The sequence below is a fragment of the Lytechinus pictus genome, chromosome 5, assembly GCF_037042905.1.
Source record: "Lytechinus pictus isolate F3 Inbred chromosome 5, Lp3.0, whole genome shotgun sequence".
NCBI lineage: Eukaryota > Metazoa > Echinodermata > Echinoidea > Temnopleuroida > Toxopneustidae > Lytechinus > Lytechinus pictus.
The window spans coordinates 25,070,398-25,088,019 of NC_087249.1; the positions used below are offsets into that span (position 1 = coordinate 25,070,398).

At 36.2% G+C, this 17,622-nt stretch overlaps 1 protein-coding gene across 1 annotated transcript; it reads right to left on the minus strand.

The window, feature by feature from the left end:
• Nucleotides 1-316: 316 nt before the first annotated feature.
• On the minus strand, nt 317-13,782 carry LOC129262223 (m7GpppN-mRNA hydrolase-like). Its single transcript, XM_054900306.2, has 10 exons — nt 13,490-13,782; nt 11,546-11,697; nt 11,004-11,131; nt 10,286-10,384; nt 8,334-8,486; nt 7,674-7,786; nt 6,756-6,870; nt 5,784-6,092; nt 4,990-5,023; nt 317-3,620 (listed from the first exon to the last, which is right to left on the minus strand). The coding sequence occupies exons 1-10, from the start codon at nt 13,540-13,542 to the stop codon at nt 3,475-3,477; spliced, it is 1,302 nt and encodes a 433-aa protein (XP_054756281.2). The 5' UTR covers nt 13,543-13,782; the 3' UTR covers nt 317-3,474.
• Between the last annotated feature and the right edge of the window lie 3,840 nt (nt 13,783-17,622).

Genomic DNA, 17,622 nt, shown 5'->3' on the forward strand with positions numbered 1-17,622 from the left:
TATATAATCAACTTGATATTAGGATAGATTTGGCTATTACATGTAACATACAGTTGTGATCTAGAGTTAGTGAACCCCACCACAAAATGCACTTCTTCATGCTGAATGTTGAATGTAGACAACACGACAATGATCGGCAAGCCCAGAGATATTGTCATATTTTATCATCTGACTTCTCAATCAAATATCTAAACATGGCAGAAATTGAACACTTTAAATATTTTTATTTTCTGGTGGGGTTCACTCACATTTGAGCACCACTAGATCCTCATTGATACAATACACGATTATATCTATGGATAAGAGAGACATGTGCTTTAATTCTTTTACAATTTTATTCAAAAGGGTATCAAACAGGGCATATTCACTTTCTTCCTCATTTTCTATGATGGTTGAGTCACTTCAGTCAATGTATCTCTTTGTATTGAAATGTAAATCCAACTACTGTACAAGCACAACAATCTCCACTCTTATGTGATTAATATTTTGTCTTTTAAATGATTTTTAAGTAAAAAAAAAATCCTTACATGTAAGACACATAAAAGCATGAGATCTCAATAGATTTATGTATGGGTGTATTTTGGTACGCATGAACTGCTACACGCATCTTACTGACATGTCTATGGTGCAACATTTTGCAACATTTTTGATTTATAATTCTTTAACAGAATACCTTTGTAAAATCACGATGAAATGCTATAAACAGTGTATCAAAAGAATATAAATGGTAAAAAAATACCTTGTGGATGTGTATACAGCTCAGTAAAGTTAACCCTGTTTTCTTATATTTACTACAAAATATCCTCTTTACAATACAGTGATGTGTTTTAAATAAGTGAACCCTAGAAATAGGTCGAACTTGTAAAGTAACAATGTATATTAAAAACACGCATCATATGGGTACTTGCAAATTTGTAAAGAATGGTGTCTACTACCACGAGACCAAGATAACCCACTGCTTCTCATATCTTAATTGGTCTTTTCTCATATATGTAGCTCTTTGATAATTATGTAAAAGAGAAAAATTGATGAAAATGAATTACAGGATAAGTCTAATTATGTACAATCTCTACAGCCCACAGAAATTTGTTCAACTCATAGGGGGAATGGTTAAAACACCTTATTTGTATAATATGGTCTGATAAAAACATATTCAACTTGGATGATTATTAAACTTAGGGGGAAGGTTGATCTTGGCAGATATAGCTGTTAATACATTGTCTAAACTCAGTTTACGGGAAAATTTGCAAGCTGCAAAGTTTAGTGTCAGAAATATTTAACTGAGAAATAAATAGGCATGCAAAAATCCCATTATATGTAATAATCCGACAATGGTGGCATAATACTATTGTCCAATACATTCAGATAGTATAAAACTTAGGCAAACTGAAAGATGTACAAAATGTATTTTCGTATACACAACATCGTGGTAATGTTGAAAATATTACAACATAATGTCATGATGACGAAGCTTTATCAAAACATGTAAAATGCATTTCCAATTCTCCACAATAATATTGCACATCTACTAAAAGTCTACATACAGTACATGCACATCAAACTGATAATTTAGAACAAATAATTTGCATTATCCCAAATTGATATTGTGACAATTACTAGCTTGCTGCAAAGAAGTATTTGAGGAATATATATTTGCAATAGAAATTGGAGGGTGGTCAATATTATGGGGTACTTGAATCCCTAATAAGGTTGTTGTTTTTACGAAAGTAACCACCATGTATGCAATGAGGTAATTTTGTAACTTTATCAATATTATCGTATGTCAGTCTTGTCAGATCTCTATGATCATTTTGAGAACATTACATATATTCATAAGACCTAGAAACAGACAATTCATCTCCATGTACATGTAGGTGACATTTTTAGGGGGTAAAAACATACAAATGGAAATGGCTAAAAGTATCACTGAGACATCTTGCCTTTGTCTGCAATAATATAAATCCATATTTTCATCTACAATTGAGTCACATAAAAATGTGATAGCTACAGTGTAATGGACCTGTGGGATAAAAATGTAGACAGGGATAGTTACCTTATAAGGGAAGTGAGGGATACTTTTAATATAGTCATCATGCTACAGCTCTGTGTCAAGATTTTACAATGAGTACTGCAACAACAATCTTCTTATGGCAGTAATGGGTTCTTTATGAAATGTTGCTCATCATAGGCCTCGGGGGTTAATATTTCAAATGTGAGGCAGTGCATGAAAACCAGAGGTAAATGTATCATCAACAGGCTCAATGTCTCTTGAAATTTAGGGATACCTAGATGTAAAATAAAATTAGGAGCTGAGCAGTTAGTGTGGAAAGGGCAGTGGATTGAATTACTAGAGAAAGTAAAAAGAGAAAAAAAGTAAAAGGTGAAGTATATGAATGAATTTCAAGGTTTTTGTATTATCATTTTTTTATTACAGAAAGACAAAACCTCCTTTCTAAAAAAAAATCATTTTAAGTGATCCAAGAAATCTTACTATTAAAGTGAAGGTTCAAGAGAGTCCATGGTATAAGAAATTTACACAAGTTCAGCTATATATGTAAATATATCAAATTCACAAGATTGCTCAGCTTTGTTTCTGCAAATATCTCTATCTTTCAGGAATAAGCGGAACATATATATATATATTTCAGTCCATTCCATTTGATTCTCATTTAAAGATTGCAATTGAAAGAAAGTTATATAATCGTGCATTCAACACCCTAGCACGACAAATATATTCAAATTTCATCAAAACTTCAAAAGCAGGCATCTTTTGAACCATACTTTCAGCCTCAGAATAATAAGAAATAATTTATAACTTCACTAAAATATTTGCCCTTAGCCAAACATAGGATTTTGACAAATGTCAGTGGAAATGACTGCCAAATTGCTTAAGCAATTTATGTTTCAACTTGGCTCATGCTGGCTGATCAAAATGAACATCATCAATCCATATCAAAGTCAAATGGATGTAGAAAAAAGTTCTCCAACAATTCTTGATTCAATCATATACTAGAAGGGGTTGATGCACACAATATAACTACAGTTGGATTCCAATGGTTCCTTAATACATCAGTGACAAAGTCCATTCTATGAGTTGGTCAAATGCAACTCCAAAAAACAAAAGCAGCTCTATTTTCAACAAGTCAGAAGCACTTCATTTTCTTCCAGCTGCATTCAAGTGCAACTCTTTTGGGAACAGGCCCCCTAAACTTTGGTCTCTATCTAGTTATGGAGAGCAAGAGGTGAACAGAATTCTATGAGTTGATCAAATGCAACTCCAAAAAACAAAAGCAGCTCTATTTTCAACAAGTCAGAAGCACTTCATTTTCTTCCAGCTGCATTTAAGTGCAGCTCTTTTGGGAACAGGCCCCCTAAACTTTGGTCTCTGTCTAGTCATAGAGAGCAAGATATGATGAAAAGTCTTTCAGCTAGTCCGATGTCTAGATAGTTGAAACCTCTTTATCTTGGTGTGTGTTACTTGATACCATCAAAGGCTCTCATGATGGCGTCAACATCAAACCTGAAGTTAAGGAATGCTTTGGAGCAGAGGTTATGACTGGATTGGCGGGCATCCGGTGCTTGCTTGCGGTTGCTTTGCTTGTTGGGAATGGGCGACAATCCTGATGGAGAGATGGAAAATAAATGAACAAAGTCTGATTTTCGTCATTCATACGAGAACCAGCACGAATGCTGGTAGGAATTGAAAGCATAAATAAATTATGACCTCCCCTCCAGTACTTTCTAGATGAAATAAAATAAAGTGATACAATCTAAATTCAGGTTTGGTTTAAAACTTGGCATGCCTGTACAAGATTCTGCTCTTTACTCTGAATCTGGAATTTCAGAAATAATAAGTTCCTATATAAATTAAACCAAAATAATCTTTAACCATTACTTAACCGTGTTGAATTTCGTCACTAAACCGCCGCTCGAAATTTTTTGACCGCGCTGCTCTGTGACTTTTCACTTTCAAGTCTTGTGCATCTCTAGAGACCAAATTTGCAGTGCCTGGGTACGTGGTTCCGAAATTATGCAACATTTTTCAAGCGCACGTCCGACCCAAAACTGCTCAAAAAATGTGATTTCGTGTACAAAGTCAATGCAAATTGCATTTTCAACAAAAATATCATAAATGTATGATTATTTCTACTTTTGTTGGTTTAAATGGATTTATTTTGTGCTATTTTTGATCGCAAAAGGGTCCCTGACAAAGTTCATCGAAAAACAATAGAAAATAAAGGTTTGAAAAAACATAGAAATACATAAGAAATTAAAAAACAATAAAATACATAAGGAAATTATTCATGTTTTGGCAATTTTTTGTAGATATTTGTTAGAAATGTAATAATTGATAATTTCACCAAAATTTAGCATTCAACTAGCTACATAAAGCGAGTTAAACTAAAGGCAAAAAACCTACCACAATTAATTAATTTAAAAAAAAAAAAAATAAAAAAAAAATAACATATTAGTATAATCTTGTGGTTTACATCCGGCTCTATGCATGTGCAAATCAGCGGCCAAGATCTGAAGGGGGGTCAAATTGACCATCCCCCCCATATATCCTGGTCTACAATAGCTCAGTTAAATTAGGGTTAGAGCTTGACTCTGAATTGTTCCCCTGTATTTAATTCATGGAATGCTGTCAAACATAGTAGCATTCCTGTTATCTTCAGAGTATCCAGTTTAAAATACAACCTATTGATCTTATTGGAAATCTCCTTGCAATGGAAAAAAAGGATGCTTGTGTAATCAACTTTATTACAGAGGAAAATAACACAGCTTCCATGATGTAGTCAACAGAATTGCCTTGATTTCAAAAGAAGTCATTCAATGCAATAACATAATAAGTTGGAGCTAGCAAATTTAAAACATTTATCAATTTCATATTACCATTCACAATAAGTTTTCAAAATAGTCCCATAGAGATGCCAAATGATAAAATGATCCTCCATTTTTCAATATCACACATCACAAATTTGTACATACCTTGACGGGTCTCTGGATTTTCATAGTTTCGGCCCTGTTTAATGGGGAAAAAAAAATTTAAAAATGTAATTAGCAATTTAAAAAATCATATCTGCCAAAAAGGCACATCGTGATACCATTCAAACAGTACCTTGCTGATCATAACAGGACTACGCATCACTGTTATAAAAATATGCAAATTCTCACTTGGTTAAAATGAAATAATAAAAAAAATCCCATTAAATACTCTCAGCACTTTTTCCAGTCATATAATTGTTGACCAATAAGGGAATAAAGGCCAATGGATTATTTGCTTCTTTCCTCCCTCCCATCATTTATCCACGAAATCAAGGCAATAATAACATTCCAACCCCCGTTCTTAAATCATCAATTACATCTTGAATAAGTCTGCACCGTCAAATGTTTTGGAACTGATAGGGGTACATTACAAAGCCTAAAAATCAACATGACCATCACAGTCGTTACCAACACCACCAACGCAACAATCATCATCATCATCACCATCATCATTACCACCGCCACCATCCCCACCACCACCACCACCACCATCATCATCACTTCCGCCACCACCACCACCATCATCACTTCCACCACCGCCCCCACCACCATCATCATCACTTCCGCCACCACCACCACCATCATCACTTCCGCCACCGCCACCACCACCACCATCATCACTTCCGCCACCACCACCACCACCATCATTATCACCTCCGCCACCACCACCATCATCATCATCACATCCACGACAATTCTCATACAAGGCACAAGTACATGCTTTCCGATTCCTTTACCTTGCCATGTCTGCCTTGTTTTGGAGTTTCCTGTGACGACTGAGGTGAGTGCCCACCCCCTTGGCCTTTCTGTCTCTTCACTCCTGGTCCACCCTGATTGTTCCACATAGCATCCAATGCTGGATCTTTAAACCTAGAATACTGGGTTATTGCAGTCATGTTCTGTGATTTGAAGTATTGCTGCTGTTGCTTTCGTCTGGTCTCTGATTTGTTACTATCAACAGCTTGGCTAGTCGGTCCTCCGCTAGAATTTAACACATGGTTGCTATTCCCTCCTCGTCCCCTGCCTCCATTTTGCCTGTAATTACCCTACAAAAACAATAATAAAAAAACATTGACATGAAAGACTTTCATATTGTCAGATTTCATAAGAAAGCACTTGGGTGGGTCTGAATATTACTGATGCCCACGTTACACTATGTTCAAATTACAGTATTACACTTAGATGTTTGTACATCATGTTTCATTGATCAACATATTACTTTTTAAATAAATTTTTCTTCGATCTTTCCTGGTAACTCTTTATGTTTAACACACAATTTGATTTGATATTTATATTCTGTTTATAATTATCATGATTATTGTACTCTGCTTTTGTATTTATGTACACTTGAATTTTCAGTCTTGACACCGTTTATCTCTTTTTTTTCTTGATTTAAATAATACCATACTACTACTACTTCACATTCCCATCTGAGAAATTGATGCCTGGCTAGAATCACCGTGCTGCTTTATAAAGCAACAAGGGGACCATGGGCTCGAACTCCTCTCCAAGGGATTTGGTAAATGAGGAATAAATATATTTCTGAAGAACACCAATATATTAATCAAGTCTTATTATTTTTCTAATATCAATCACTATGTGAATGCATTCACGATGTAAAAAGTTCATCATAATGATAATTTAAAAAATAGTTAAATGTATACAATACAAAATACAATATAAGCTGCTGGAGAGGGCATAAACTATACCTGAGTAGGGCTTTGTGTCCTTTGGGTATTGGTGGTCGACAAGGGAATCGTTGCTGGACTGTAGCCTCTATTAGAAGCACCTGATTGCATCTTATTCAATCGTTTCTTTAAAGGTCTATAAGTAATCATACACACATAAATCACACTAAAGCAGCTTCCTGATATGAAGAGTCAGTAAAAAAAAAAAATCCATAATTAAAAAAAAAATCTAAACTCAATCACACAGGAGGACCACATCTTTGGAAAACAGAGTTTGCAAAATTTATCTTAGTAGGCCTATCTCTCCTTTTTACAATTTGGAAATCTGTCCATTTATCTCTTATCTTTTGTCATTCTGGTAAACCCGCAGTTTTCATCTGCTCAAATTCTTGACATTCTCTTCCCAGTCTTGGTACAGTTCCCTCTATTCATCAATCCAACATATCTGCTATCACACTTTGGTGCTGTTTAACATTGCCAAAGTATCTGACTTTTCTTCCACATAACTATTCAACCAGTAAAGGTTGTTTGCCTATTACGACCAGATGCAATATTTCTTAATAGGTTTTCATTCAGTGTTGAGGCTTCATGATACACCATATTCTTACATGTATGTGGGCCTGGGTTTGGTCATGAAATGTCACCCAAACTCGACATTTTCACAACTATGTTCTTCAAATTATATGCTGTATAACAAATGGTTTCTAATCCTTTCCAAGATATTCCAAGATATATTCATCATTCCATTTCAAAAGATGCTATTTTGCATTCTATAGCCTTATACCAATGAGGTGCAATGTAAAATGAACTTTCATTCAGATAAATTATGTGGAAAAAAAAGAGTCAGCTCATCAGTCTTTATAAAAATAATCAAGAACCTGTTAGAATGTGCAATTAAGAGGTGTTTCTAAATAATGTTTACACACAAATAAGACTTACTTGATAAATGGAATGACCATGAAAAAATGATTTGGATTGAGACCTAAATTAGCCTTGGGTGCTGGATCTTTCTTACTTGCAGGAAGATCATTAATCATGAACCAGCGCACTTCCTACATGTATGAAAGAGAATATGGAACCATAATCAACAGCGATTAAACTTATTAAACACTTAAAAAGAGAGATAAAGATGTGCAAATTAAAATACAAAGTTAGTTTTGAAAGAGTGCACAAAGTGAGTGTTTTTTTACACAAACTCTACAGTGTATTCCTCTGGATTATTATCTTTTATTTTCATACTCAGCCTCCATCAGCCTCTTGCAGAAGTGTCTGTATGGTAACATAGTCCAGACCTGTGACCATGTGAAAGGTGTCTATTTACATGGTGCAAGAAAAACACAACAGCCACACTTTAAAGCTCTCAAGCCTTTCGTTATCAATGGAAGTTTTCCACTGATGGAGCAAGGACAACCTCAAGGGGGGGATTTCACTAATATCAGTATCGCAGGCTGATATCATTTGATATCGGCTGTGATAGAGGATTAATGGCACATAGTGATTGATGCAATACATATAATCGCTAAGCTTGTTTAAAAGGATCCAAGGATAAAAATGATTATCATATCCTAACTTATTCTATTCAGATGAGCTAAAACTCACTCTAATTTCTCCACGTGTGGTCGGCTTGAAGTCTACATCCATTGGAATATTCGGAACTACATACAGTCTGGAGAGTTGTTCATTCAAATAAGTCTCAATGTAGTTATTTTCATCAATGTACTTGGTGATGTCAAAACCTGTCTCTTCACGAACCTTCAGAAGATTAACATAATATAATGAGTAATGGTATAGAGTGGTAAAAACAATTCAAATTTTATGAAGGAAATGTTTTTTTTATGATGAACCTTTATATCATGAATGCAATCTGCAAGGGATATTAATATTATGATAAGACAGCAGTAATCATCAAGATTTGAAGTATAAAATCTTATTTTGATCCCTAAACCTAGAAAAAGTAAGTTTTCACTGCATATAGTCTATGATGTAGGGTAGAGTGGAATAAATAGGGCCATGGGGGAAATAAGGCCACCTGTTAGTTTTTAACTCACTGCTCAAGAATGGTAGTGTCAAATGGATTACTGTTTGTGTAGTACAGTATTTGAGTTCCTTAGCAGAGATTTTGAGCACAGAGAACGTCTCACAGCCTATTACACGTGGACAAGAGGAGCACAAACCCAGCAGCACCTCAGAATCAAAATTTTGAAAGTAGCATTGCCACTTTAGAGAGGCGAGTACTGTATCTACCTGGTAATGTGTATTAACTTATATCTCGGTCTACTTTGGTGATTGGTGGGGATTTTTTACCTGATTGCTAAGAAAGCATGAATGCTTGTAAGCAAGCAACCGACGGCTTATGGTCCTCTCCGAAGGACCTGGTAATGAGGATTAATGCCTTACCAAAGGGCACTAGCGCACCAAGTGGGAATCGAACCCGGGTCACCGGAATACGAATCCCCCGCTCTACCGACTGAGCTATCGCGCCTCCTTAATATTTTTGTATTATTGTGCATGCCAGAACTGTAGTAAATGTCATCACTTCTTCTCTCTTTTTCTGACAGGATGGCCTCAACATGTCCGATGGGGCAAATGAGGGCACCCGGATTAAAACATAATAAAAACTCTATGGTTACGCCTGTTAAAACTTTAAAATGCAGTGTAGACATCACCACACTTTACTATATAATGTTTGTGGTCCACTACCAATAAAACACATTGATACACAATAATATAACTGTGACAGTAGAAAACACAATTCAATTTTTTTTTTCTATAATATTGGATAGGATTAATAAATTAATCTTAAAATTGGGGTGTTTGATAACTAAATGTTAATAATATAATTGTTACTAGTAAATGTTTAGTGATTGTATCAAACCAACTGAACTATTTTTACTTTGAATACAGCAACATTAGCTTTTAATCAGGTGGCCTCATTTGCCCCATTTTGGTGGGGTACATAAAGCCACCCAACAAATAATATATATGACTCATTAATATGCAAATTAGGCCGATTAGTTCTAACATTTATAATGTCGGTCTACTATAGATCTAGTAATAGACATCTAATCATGTTTCTACTGCAATGTATTAAAAAGATATAATTGGAATTACAAAAAAGGTGGCCTTGTTTACCCCACTCTCCCCTGTACCTCAATTCACACAAATTTAAGCGTAAAGTAACTCGTGAATATCATTACAAAACAACACACAAATGGCCATACAGGTGAGTTTACAACAATTTTTTTCTTGGCGTGACTTTTATTCTAGTAGCATATTAAATAGAGTATCATGTACTCTTGAGATTGGCTCTACCATGCATTAATTAATCAATGTATTTGTATTTAATATCATGTGTGTATTGGCCCTTAAGCATAACTTTCTAAAACTCTTTGTGGAAAAAAAACAAGGTCTATGAAAACTTTTTTTACAACATGATACAGTAGCTTTCTTTGAAGTAGGTTTCACATTTTTATGACATTAGTTGCATAGTATTATTTGGTTTCATATGTAAACACAGACATGAGGAAGTAAGTTATTACTCAACGTATTACCTCTCTTATTGCACATTGCACTGGCTGCTCCTCTTTGTTAACTTTGCCTTTGGGGAATCCCCAGCTTGTCCTACTGAAAAACCCTTGCACCATTACAAGCTGGATTGGGAGGAAAAAACAAATCATTTGCGCTTAGTAAAAACATAACATTAATTTGAGGGGAATTAAAAGTTTAAGTTGTCCAACCAATAAGTACATGTATGATATATCACATTTCATGAAAAACATAGTGGTTCATAATCATAAACCATGGTGCCACTTGCCAACTCCTTTGATCAATTAACGACCATGATCAAAACCCACCGTTCATAATACTTTTTCCCCACTCAGTATATAAGTTGTGGGTTGGTATATGTATGTGCACATCTTTGTTTTGCCCTTTTTTTGTTTTGCTGATTCTGAGAATTTGTGATTTCCTTATTTATTGATTACACTTTTATTTTCAGATTGCAGTAATCAAGTTAAAGAGAACATTACGTGCTTACAAACATCCATGGATATCAAGCACCCTACCAAAGTTATAATTATCATTATTACTATTCATATGAATAATAGCTAAACTAAGCTTAAATACAGGATGATTCAGTTAATTGGTTCAGTATTGAGTTCATGTTGTCATAGCACAACATGAAATTACGACTGATGGTGTGTTGTGGTATTTTGGGAGGCACCTGAGCCCAGAAACAACCACACCAGTACCACGTACAATGCTACTTACATGTGTAAGGGAAGAATCTAGTAATATTCCACCATAAGTTGGAACACTCATTTTGTATTCCCTCCATTCTGCATAGAGTTTATCTATCTTGTCAGCATGGTCAATCAAAAATGGACAATGGTTGAAAAGTGGACAAAAAATTAGGTCAAGGATAATTCACAAGAAAATAGTTATAACACAATGCTTCGGAAAACTTATAATCATTGAAATGTCATTACTGAAATGAATATGAAGAGGGGGAAGAGGAAGATGAGAGAAGAGGAGGTAGGGGAGGAAGATGATAAAGATGAGCAAAATTAGGAGGAAGAGGGGGAGGATAAGAAGAAAAGGAGAGGGTATGAAGAGAAGAACAATAACCCCACCCCAAAAAGTACAATCTCGATATAACTTGAAAGATATATATAAATAGTTTATTTAAAAACTTTGTAGGGCATTTATCCTGAATAAAATATTAATCCGACTTAGATTTTCATATTTTACTACTGTTCTAAATAAAATAAAAAATCAAAGGAAAGGAAAGGAAATAACGGATGAAAGGATATTAGCTTTGGAGAATTCCTTCATTCCACAATTTGGCAGTCCTTGCTGTTCAACTCTGAAGAAGTCAATATAAAACCAATGGGCCAACTCAATCTGGAAGAACGCTCTTATCAAGTCATTTCTCTCTTCGTCAGGAATGTTGATTAAAAAACGTCTGCAGTAGAGAAAAAGATAAACGTACAAGCTTCTGAACAAGACTTGATAAACTCTGGGTCAAAACCCGGGGGGGGGGGGGGGGGATGGCCACTCTCAAATCTGCTATGGTAATGGTACTACTAGTATGGCAAGTTCCCCCAAGTCTGCGCAGTCTCCCTTGTCTGCGCACTCGCGTATCTGCGCGATTATATTAAAAGAAGATACGCAACGAACACAGACTTAACACATATATACATAGACAGGTATTCATTAAAAAATTTGACTCAAAATAGTGGAAAAATAATGAATTTAGGGCATTTCATGTGACGGCCTCAAAATGCAGCCTTTCTCATCAAAATCCCTGAATCATGTGCAAAGTTAATGAGTGCGCAGACATGGGGTATGGTTGGAAGTTCCCCTTATCGACCACCTAATCTTCTAAGCATCGTATCTGCGAAAATATTCATCAATTTTACCCAGTTTTCGTCTCATTTGTGCAGAAAATTGAGCAGATCAGATTCCCATGTTTCGCTCGGCGACTCCGATTCAATCCGCGTATATATCGACGAAAAACGAATACGACGATTTTACATTTGCTCATTTGCACCCGTCTTTTGAAACCGACCACCCGCGATACACTAAGTTTACGGCCGATTCTTGTCGCGGTGGCGAAATATTTTTACTCTTCCAAATCATTTCTATGATGTCAACATGCTAAATGATCGTCTCACTACTTCCAGTGCGAGCTCCGGCACATGATTCGACGATTGATGACGGGTATTTGTTCTAAAGCCGTTTCCTATCAGATTTCTTGGTTTTTCAGCGGGGTTTGGGTTTGGTCAATACAATTTTGATTAATTCTACTAAATTTTTACTTTTTGTTGCTTCTTTTTTTCTCGTAAAATCGATTCATACCGTTTCTATGGACACTGCGCCTACTCTCCCGCGCGTATCGTTTGTAATACGCAATAATTTTTACGCGCGCAAGGTGGTCGGTTTCAAAAGAGGTGGTCGAGATGTGGTAGTCTCACCATACCATTTTTTTTTTCAATCTGAAAATGACTGCCCGAGGTTTTTTCCAAAATATCATATATTTTCTTTCATTTTTCATTGAAAAATTTGGTACACTTACTCATAATAATTTAAGGAACATTATTAACTGAAAGATTTTGTGAAATAAGAAGAAATTCATGTTAAATCTTAACTCAAATTGTTAGGTACGCAGACTTGGGGCCCACCATTATACTAGTATTTTTGAAGTGTTTGACTCAATAAAAAATTAAAAAAAGAAGCTAGATCTATGTTTTCAAGATTATGGAGTAGGGAGTTTACACAGGTGCAAACTTTATCCTCATCCTCATAATTAGATCGAAGTAAAAATTAGCATTTAAGCATCACATTCACAATCTCCATGATCTCAAATGTCGGTGAGGTTTTTCTTTGCATTGTGACAAGATTGATATTCAACATGACCCAAAATCTTTGTTTAAATTAAAGTTTAATACTTTAAATTCCATAAGGTACCATTGGTTAGGGAAATATAATTTTGGCACAATAATAATAAGTAGAATTAGTCTATTTAGAACTTAAAATAGACCTAGCCTGCTAGTGCTACATCATGTACAGTCGCTGTCGCTAGTGCACTTCCGTACCCAAGAGGCACAGTGTAACTGTTACAACGCACTCCTCCAAGCGGCAGCCGCTGGGTGAGTTCCAGGGTTGTGCCTTATTTCGTTGGTTGCGACTGATTGGGTGCGAAAGTGCATTAGCGCTGTAAAGTTAAAATAAAGGCAACCTGTTATAGATCTTACGTGCATAACGAACTTAAAACTTCCTCAGGAATATTAACGATTGGCTGATCCATTTTTTTTCGGTTGAGCTTGGCCTCAGCATTCCAAATTCTTCGAATAGTCCGGAAAATAGTCCAGCTCGAAATATCGCGAGTTTGGGATTCGATTGCTACTGCACGTACGTACCCGTACGTCGCACAGCACAGCTAATGGGGATTGGGGAAACTCCCTCGACCTCGGTCGAGCAAGGGGGGGGGGGGGGGGATCTCAGACTATATGAACACAGTCACAGACTATTTCGATATTTTTCAGGCAAGTTAACTTTTCTAAAGGGCAAATATTCATAGTACATTATTGGATTAATTTATGCTCTGTATGCCTTGGTAATGGTATGGTGCACGGCAACCGCGTAGCCAGGATTTCATTTTGGAGGGGGCGGTAAATGCACGCGAAGCGTGCCAACACTTACAGAGCGCGCGAAGCGCGCTCCCTAGGGGGTGGGTGCAGGGAGGGGGAGTTTCCCCCTCCCGCGCGAAGCGCGAAGCTTTTGGTGTTTCATAAATTAAAATGAAAATAGGAGCCGTCTCTCTTGTCTCTAGTACCTATATCAGCTCCAATTCAGTCGACTATATTGTGATTTTGAACCTTGTTTTCGAAAGTGATTGTGAACGCACAAAAAAGGAATACAATGGAGGAAATTAAAGTAATAATAACCCCGCGCGAAGTGCGGAAGCTAGAGCGTTTTATCATTTTTTTCAAAGAAAAGGGTTCCGAGAAAAGGGTATTCTCTAAGATATATTGAATACTTCCCTTGGAAAGATCAGATTTGATTACAAACAATTAGCGACAGTGCATATCTTTAATTCGCAAAACAGAGGAGAAGTGTATATGCCGGAGGAAGATATTCCTCCCCGCGCAGAGCAATGAAACTCTGAAATTTTAAAGGGCGGACGTTTCATCAAATGCAGATATCTCTAATACCAAATCGGCTCTAATTCAATTGATTATTTAAGATTATTGAACTTCATTACAAGGAAAATAGTGCGCAAAAAGTTGAAACTTCTGTGATTTATTGAAACTATATAAAAAAGGATGCCTAATTTCTTTGACTTATCCTGAAGCGCTTCATTTTGAATGATAAAGAAACTTAATTGTCATTCAAAATTTCAATCTGAGGGCGCAAAACAGGAGATGAATGTGCAGAGAAATGACATGAAGTTTAATAGAATTTGATGGAAAAATATTGTACTTTTTTATTTAATACGACACGAAATTTATACCTTCCTCTTTTTAAATTAGGAACATGTTTGCCCCCAAATTATGGTTGTTTAGTAATGAGATGAAAAGCGGGAGAATTTGCCTATATGGAGGTGACGGCAGAAATTGATATAAAGATTTTACCCGCCCGGAGCCGACCCGACCAGAAGTTGCGCGATAAATTAAAAAAAAGACAACTTCATATTTCGGCCTAACCTTACTCTAATTCCATGCCCTAATGTATACATTTGAACTTTAACTGGCAAGAAACACATATAGCTGAGGTGGAAAAACAGGGTTAGAGAAAGGGTGGGGGAAACAATGGAGAACTGCAATATTGTCATTTAACCGCGCGCAGCGCGGAAGCAAAAATATAAATTTAGAGCAAGAGTGAAGGAGTTTCTCTTTTGAGAAAAAAATAAAATAAAAAGAAAAAACCCACAAAGCTACCCTTTTCCCTTTCTTCCCTTCGCTTTTCATTTTCTCCTCTCTTTTTCTCTTCTTTTTTTTTTTCTTTTTGGGGACGTTTTGGGGGGGGCGACCGCCCCCACCGCCCCCCCCTGGCTACGCGCCTGGTGCACGGCCATGCATATATATATTTTTTTGGGGGGGGCCGGGGGCAGGGATCTTATACATGCCCCTCCCAATGGCTTCAGCCAAAAGCTGGACACATTTTTTTTACTACCCTATAATATCTGTACATGATGAAAACTACCCCCTTTGAGAGATAATTGAGGAATTACTTTTCCTTTTTGCTTGTTAAATATTCGCTGCAACATTGTCGGATAGAGCAGGGACTGCCCCTTTTTATTTAAACAAAATCTGTCAATGTATCAACATACCAGTGAGTTTAGGCTGAGAGATAGCCCGAGCTAGTGGTAGTCTGTCTATTACCTACTACCCTGTCAAACCATAAGCCCAATACAGGTTCTACTTTCTCCCGAGGGGGGGGGGGGCAGTCAAATATATTGCTGTACACACGCGTGACTAAAAAAACGCGTTTAAAGGGGTGTTTTTTTCAGTTTTGGATGTGGGCCACACGTGCACTCGTTAAGGGTATCAAAAACACAGATTTTCCAAAAAAAAAGGGTAGTTTTGAAAGACTGGTCAATGGTCAATCGCAGGGTCAGACGTATTTAGGGTATGTTTTTTTTTCAAAGCTTTTTTTTAAGACTAGCCAATCGAGTTTAGGGTATGATTTTTTCCCCCAAGCTTTTTCCTCGGGGTCATATTCTGACAACTTGTTTAGGGGCCAAAATGTGTATATAAAGCCCGCAAAAAACTTGTTTAGGGGTTATTTTGCACACAGAGAAAAACTTGTTTAAGGGATGTTTGGAAATAATTTAGCCACGTGTGTGTACAGCAATTCATTTGACTGCCCCCCAGGGTACTTTCTCTTGTCATCTGCTTTCACCTTTTCTACCCATCAGTCTACATCTATCAATCCATCCTTCCATCCAACCACCAATTCATCCTGCACTCTCTATGAGGCTTAGAAAGAGACCCCAAGTTCCGCAAATAAAATTCAGAACAAACAGACTCAGGGATAGCACTATCCCATACTCGGTGAATTTGCTGAACGAACTCTGAAACGAACATAAAACATCGAGTCCCCGAATGAACTAAGTAATTGAAACCAATATTCTTACCAATATTTTTACATCGTCTACAAGACAGTTTGATATGTAAATTCCAGTATAATTAGGAAAATTATTTTTTATATATTTCAAAATTCAGCCAATTCTTGTGTCTTAATAATAATTCTTTTTTTGGGGGGCGAGGAAATGTTATTTGATCTGTTACCATGGTTACAGCATTGTCGTTGGAACACTCTTCCCCCGAGGATTGTAGGAATATGCTAGTAATGGTGCGTGTGAGGGTCAATGTGTGTGTTGTGTGTGAGAGAGAGCGAGAGAGAGATGTATATTTGTTTCTTTAGGGCGGGGATAATGCTACATGTACCTTGTTCATATCAGGAAGGGGGGGGGGGTTATCTTCCAATATAGTTCACACTCTGTAACCCAATATAATTTCATCACATAGAGTATCATTGTCATATATGGGTCAATTTTATATTTGCATTAAATTATCAATATTACAGTCTGTGTGATTCATCTTCCATCCTTCCTTTTTCTTTTGTATGCCTTTTCCCTTTCCCTTTTTCTCTTATTTCTCCTCTCCTTAACTTCAGTATCTTCTCCCCTCCTTTCCTTCTTCACCTACTTTTTTCCTCCATCTACGTGCATATTCTTTATTATCCTTCTCTGAATTCATATATTTGTTTTCAAACTGATCTCGTATTGTACTTTTAAATTATGTTTAAAATGTATTACCTTTTTATCAAATTACGAATATATGATTATGTGATATATTTTTCTTAACTAATATTTCAATTTATTTTTCTGTAATATTATGATTATGTAATGCCTCTGTATCTTTGTAAACTCATCGCAATTCGACTTTGTCGCAATGATGTTTTTTTATCAATAAACCAGTTATCTATCTATCTATCCATCTATCAATCTAAACCTCCATCCATTAACCAATCCATATATCAATCCATCTATCCCTCCATCTACCCACTCACCTTCCTATCCAGGCATTTATCTACCAATCCATCCATCCCTCCCTCCCTCCCTCCATCCATCCACCCACCCACCCACCTATCCATCCATACGTTAATGTTTGAAATTGTCACCACCTTCCCACTAAAAATCATATTTAAAAAATCCATTGAGATTATTCATTAATACATAACAAATGAAATTTTGCAATTTGAAGATGATATAAACACACTGTATTAGAGTTGTTAATGTAGTTTAAAACTCAAATTGTAACACAAAATATCTGTTAGTGACTAATCTGAAAGGGTTCATTAATTCCTTTGCTCAGTTTCA

Excerpts from the sequence above, each read along its gene's own strand:
- LOC129262223 (XM_054900306.2), bottom strand. The coding sequence starts at position 13,542 with ATGGATCAGCCAATCGTTAATATTCCTGAGGAAGTTTTAAGTTCGTTA. Across the intron at positions 8,487-10,285 it reads TGCAATGTGCAATAAGAGAG|GTTCGTGAAGAGACAGGTTT; the intron begins GTAATACGTTGA and ends AATCTTCTGAAG. Across the intron at positions 6,871-7,673 it reads ATGGTCATTCCATTTATCAA|ACCTTTAAAGAAACGATTGA; the intron begins GTAAGTCTTATT and ends GATTACTTATAG.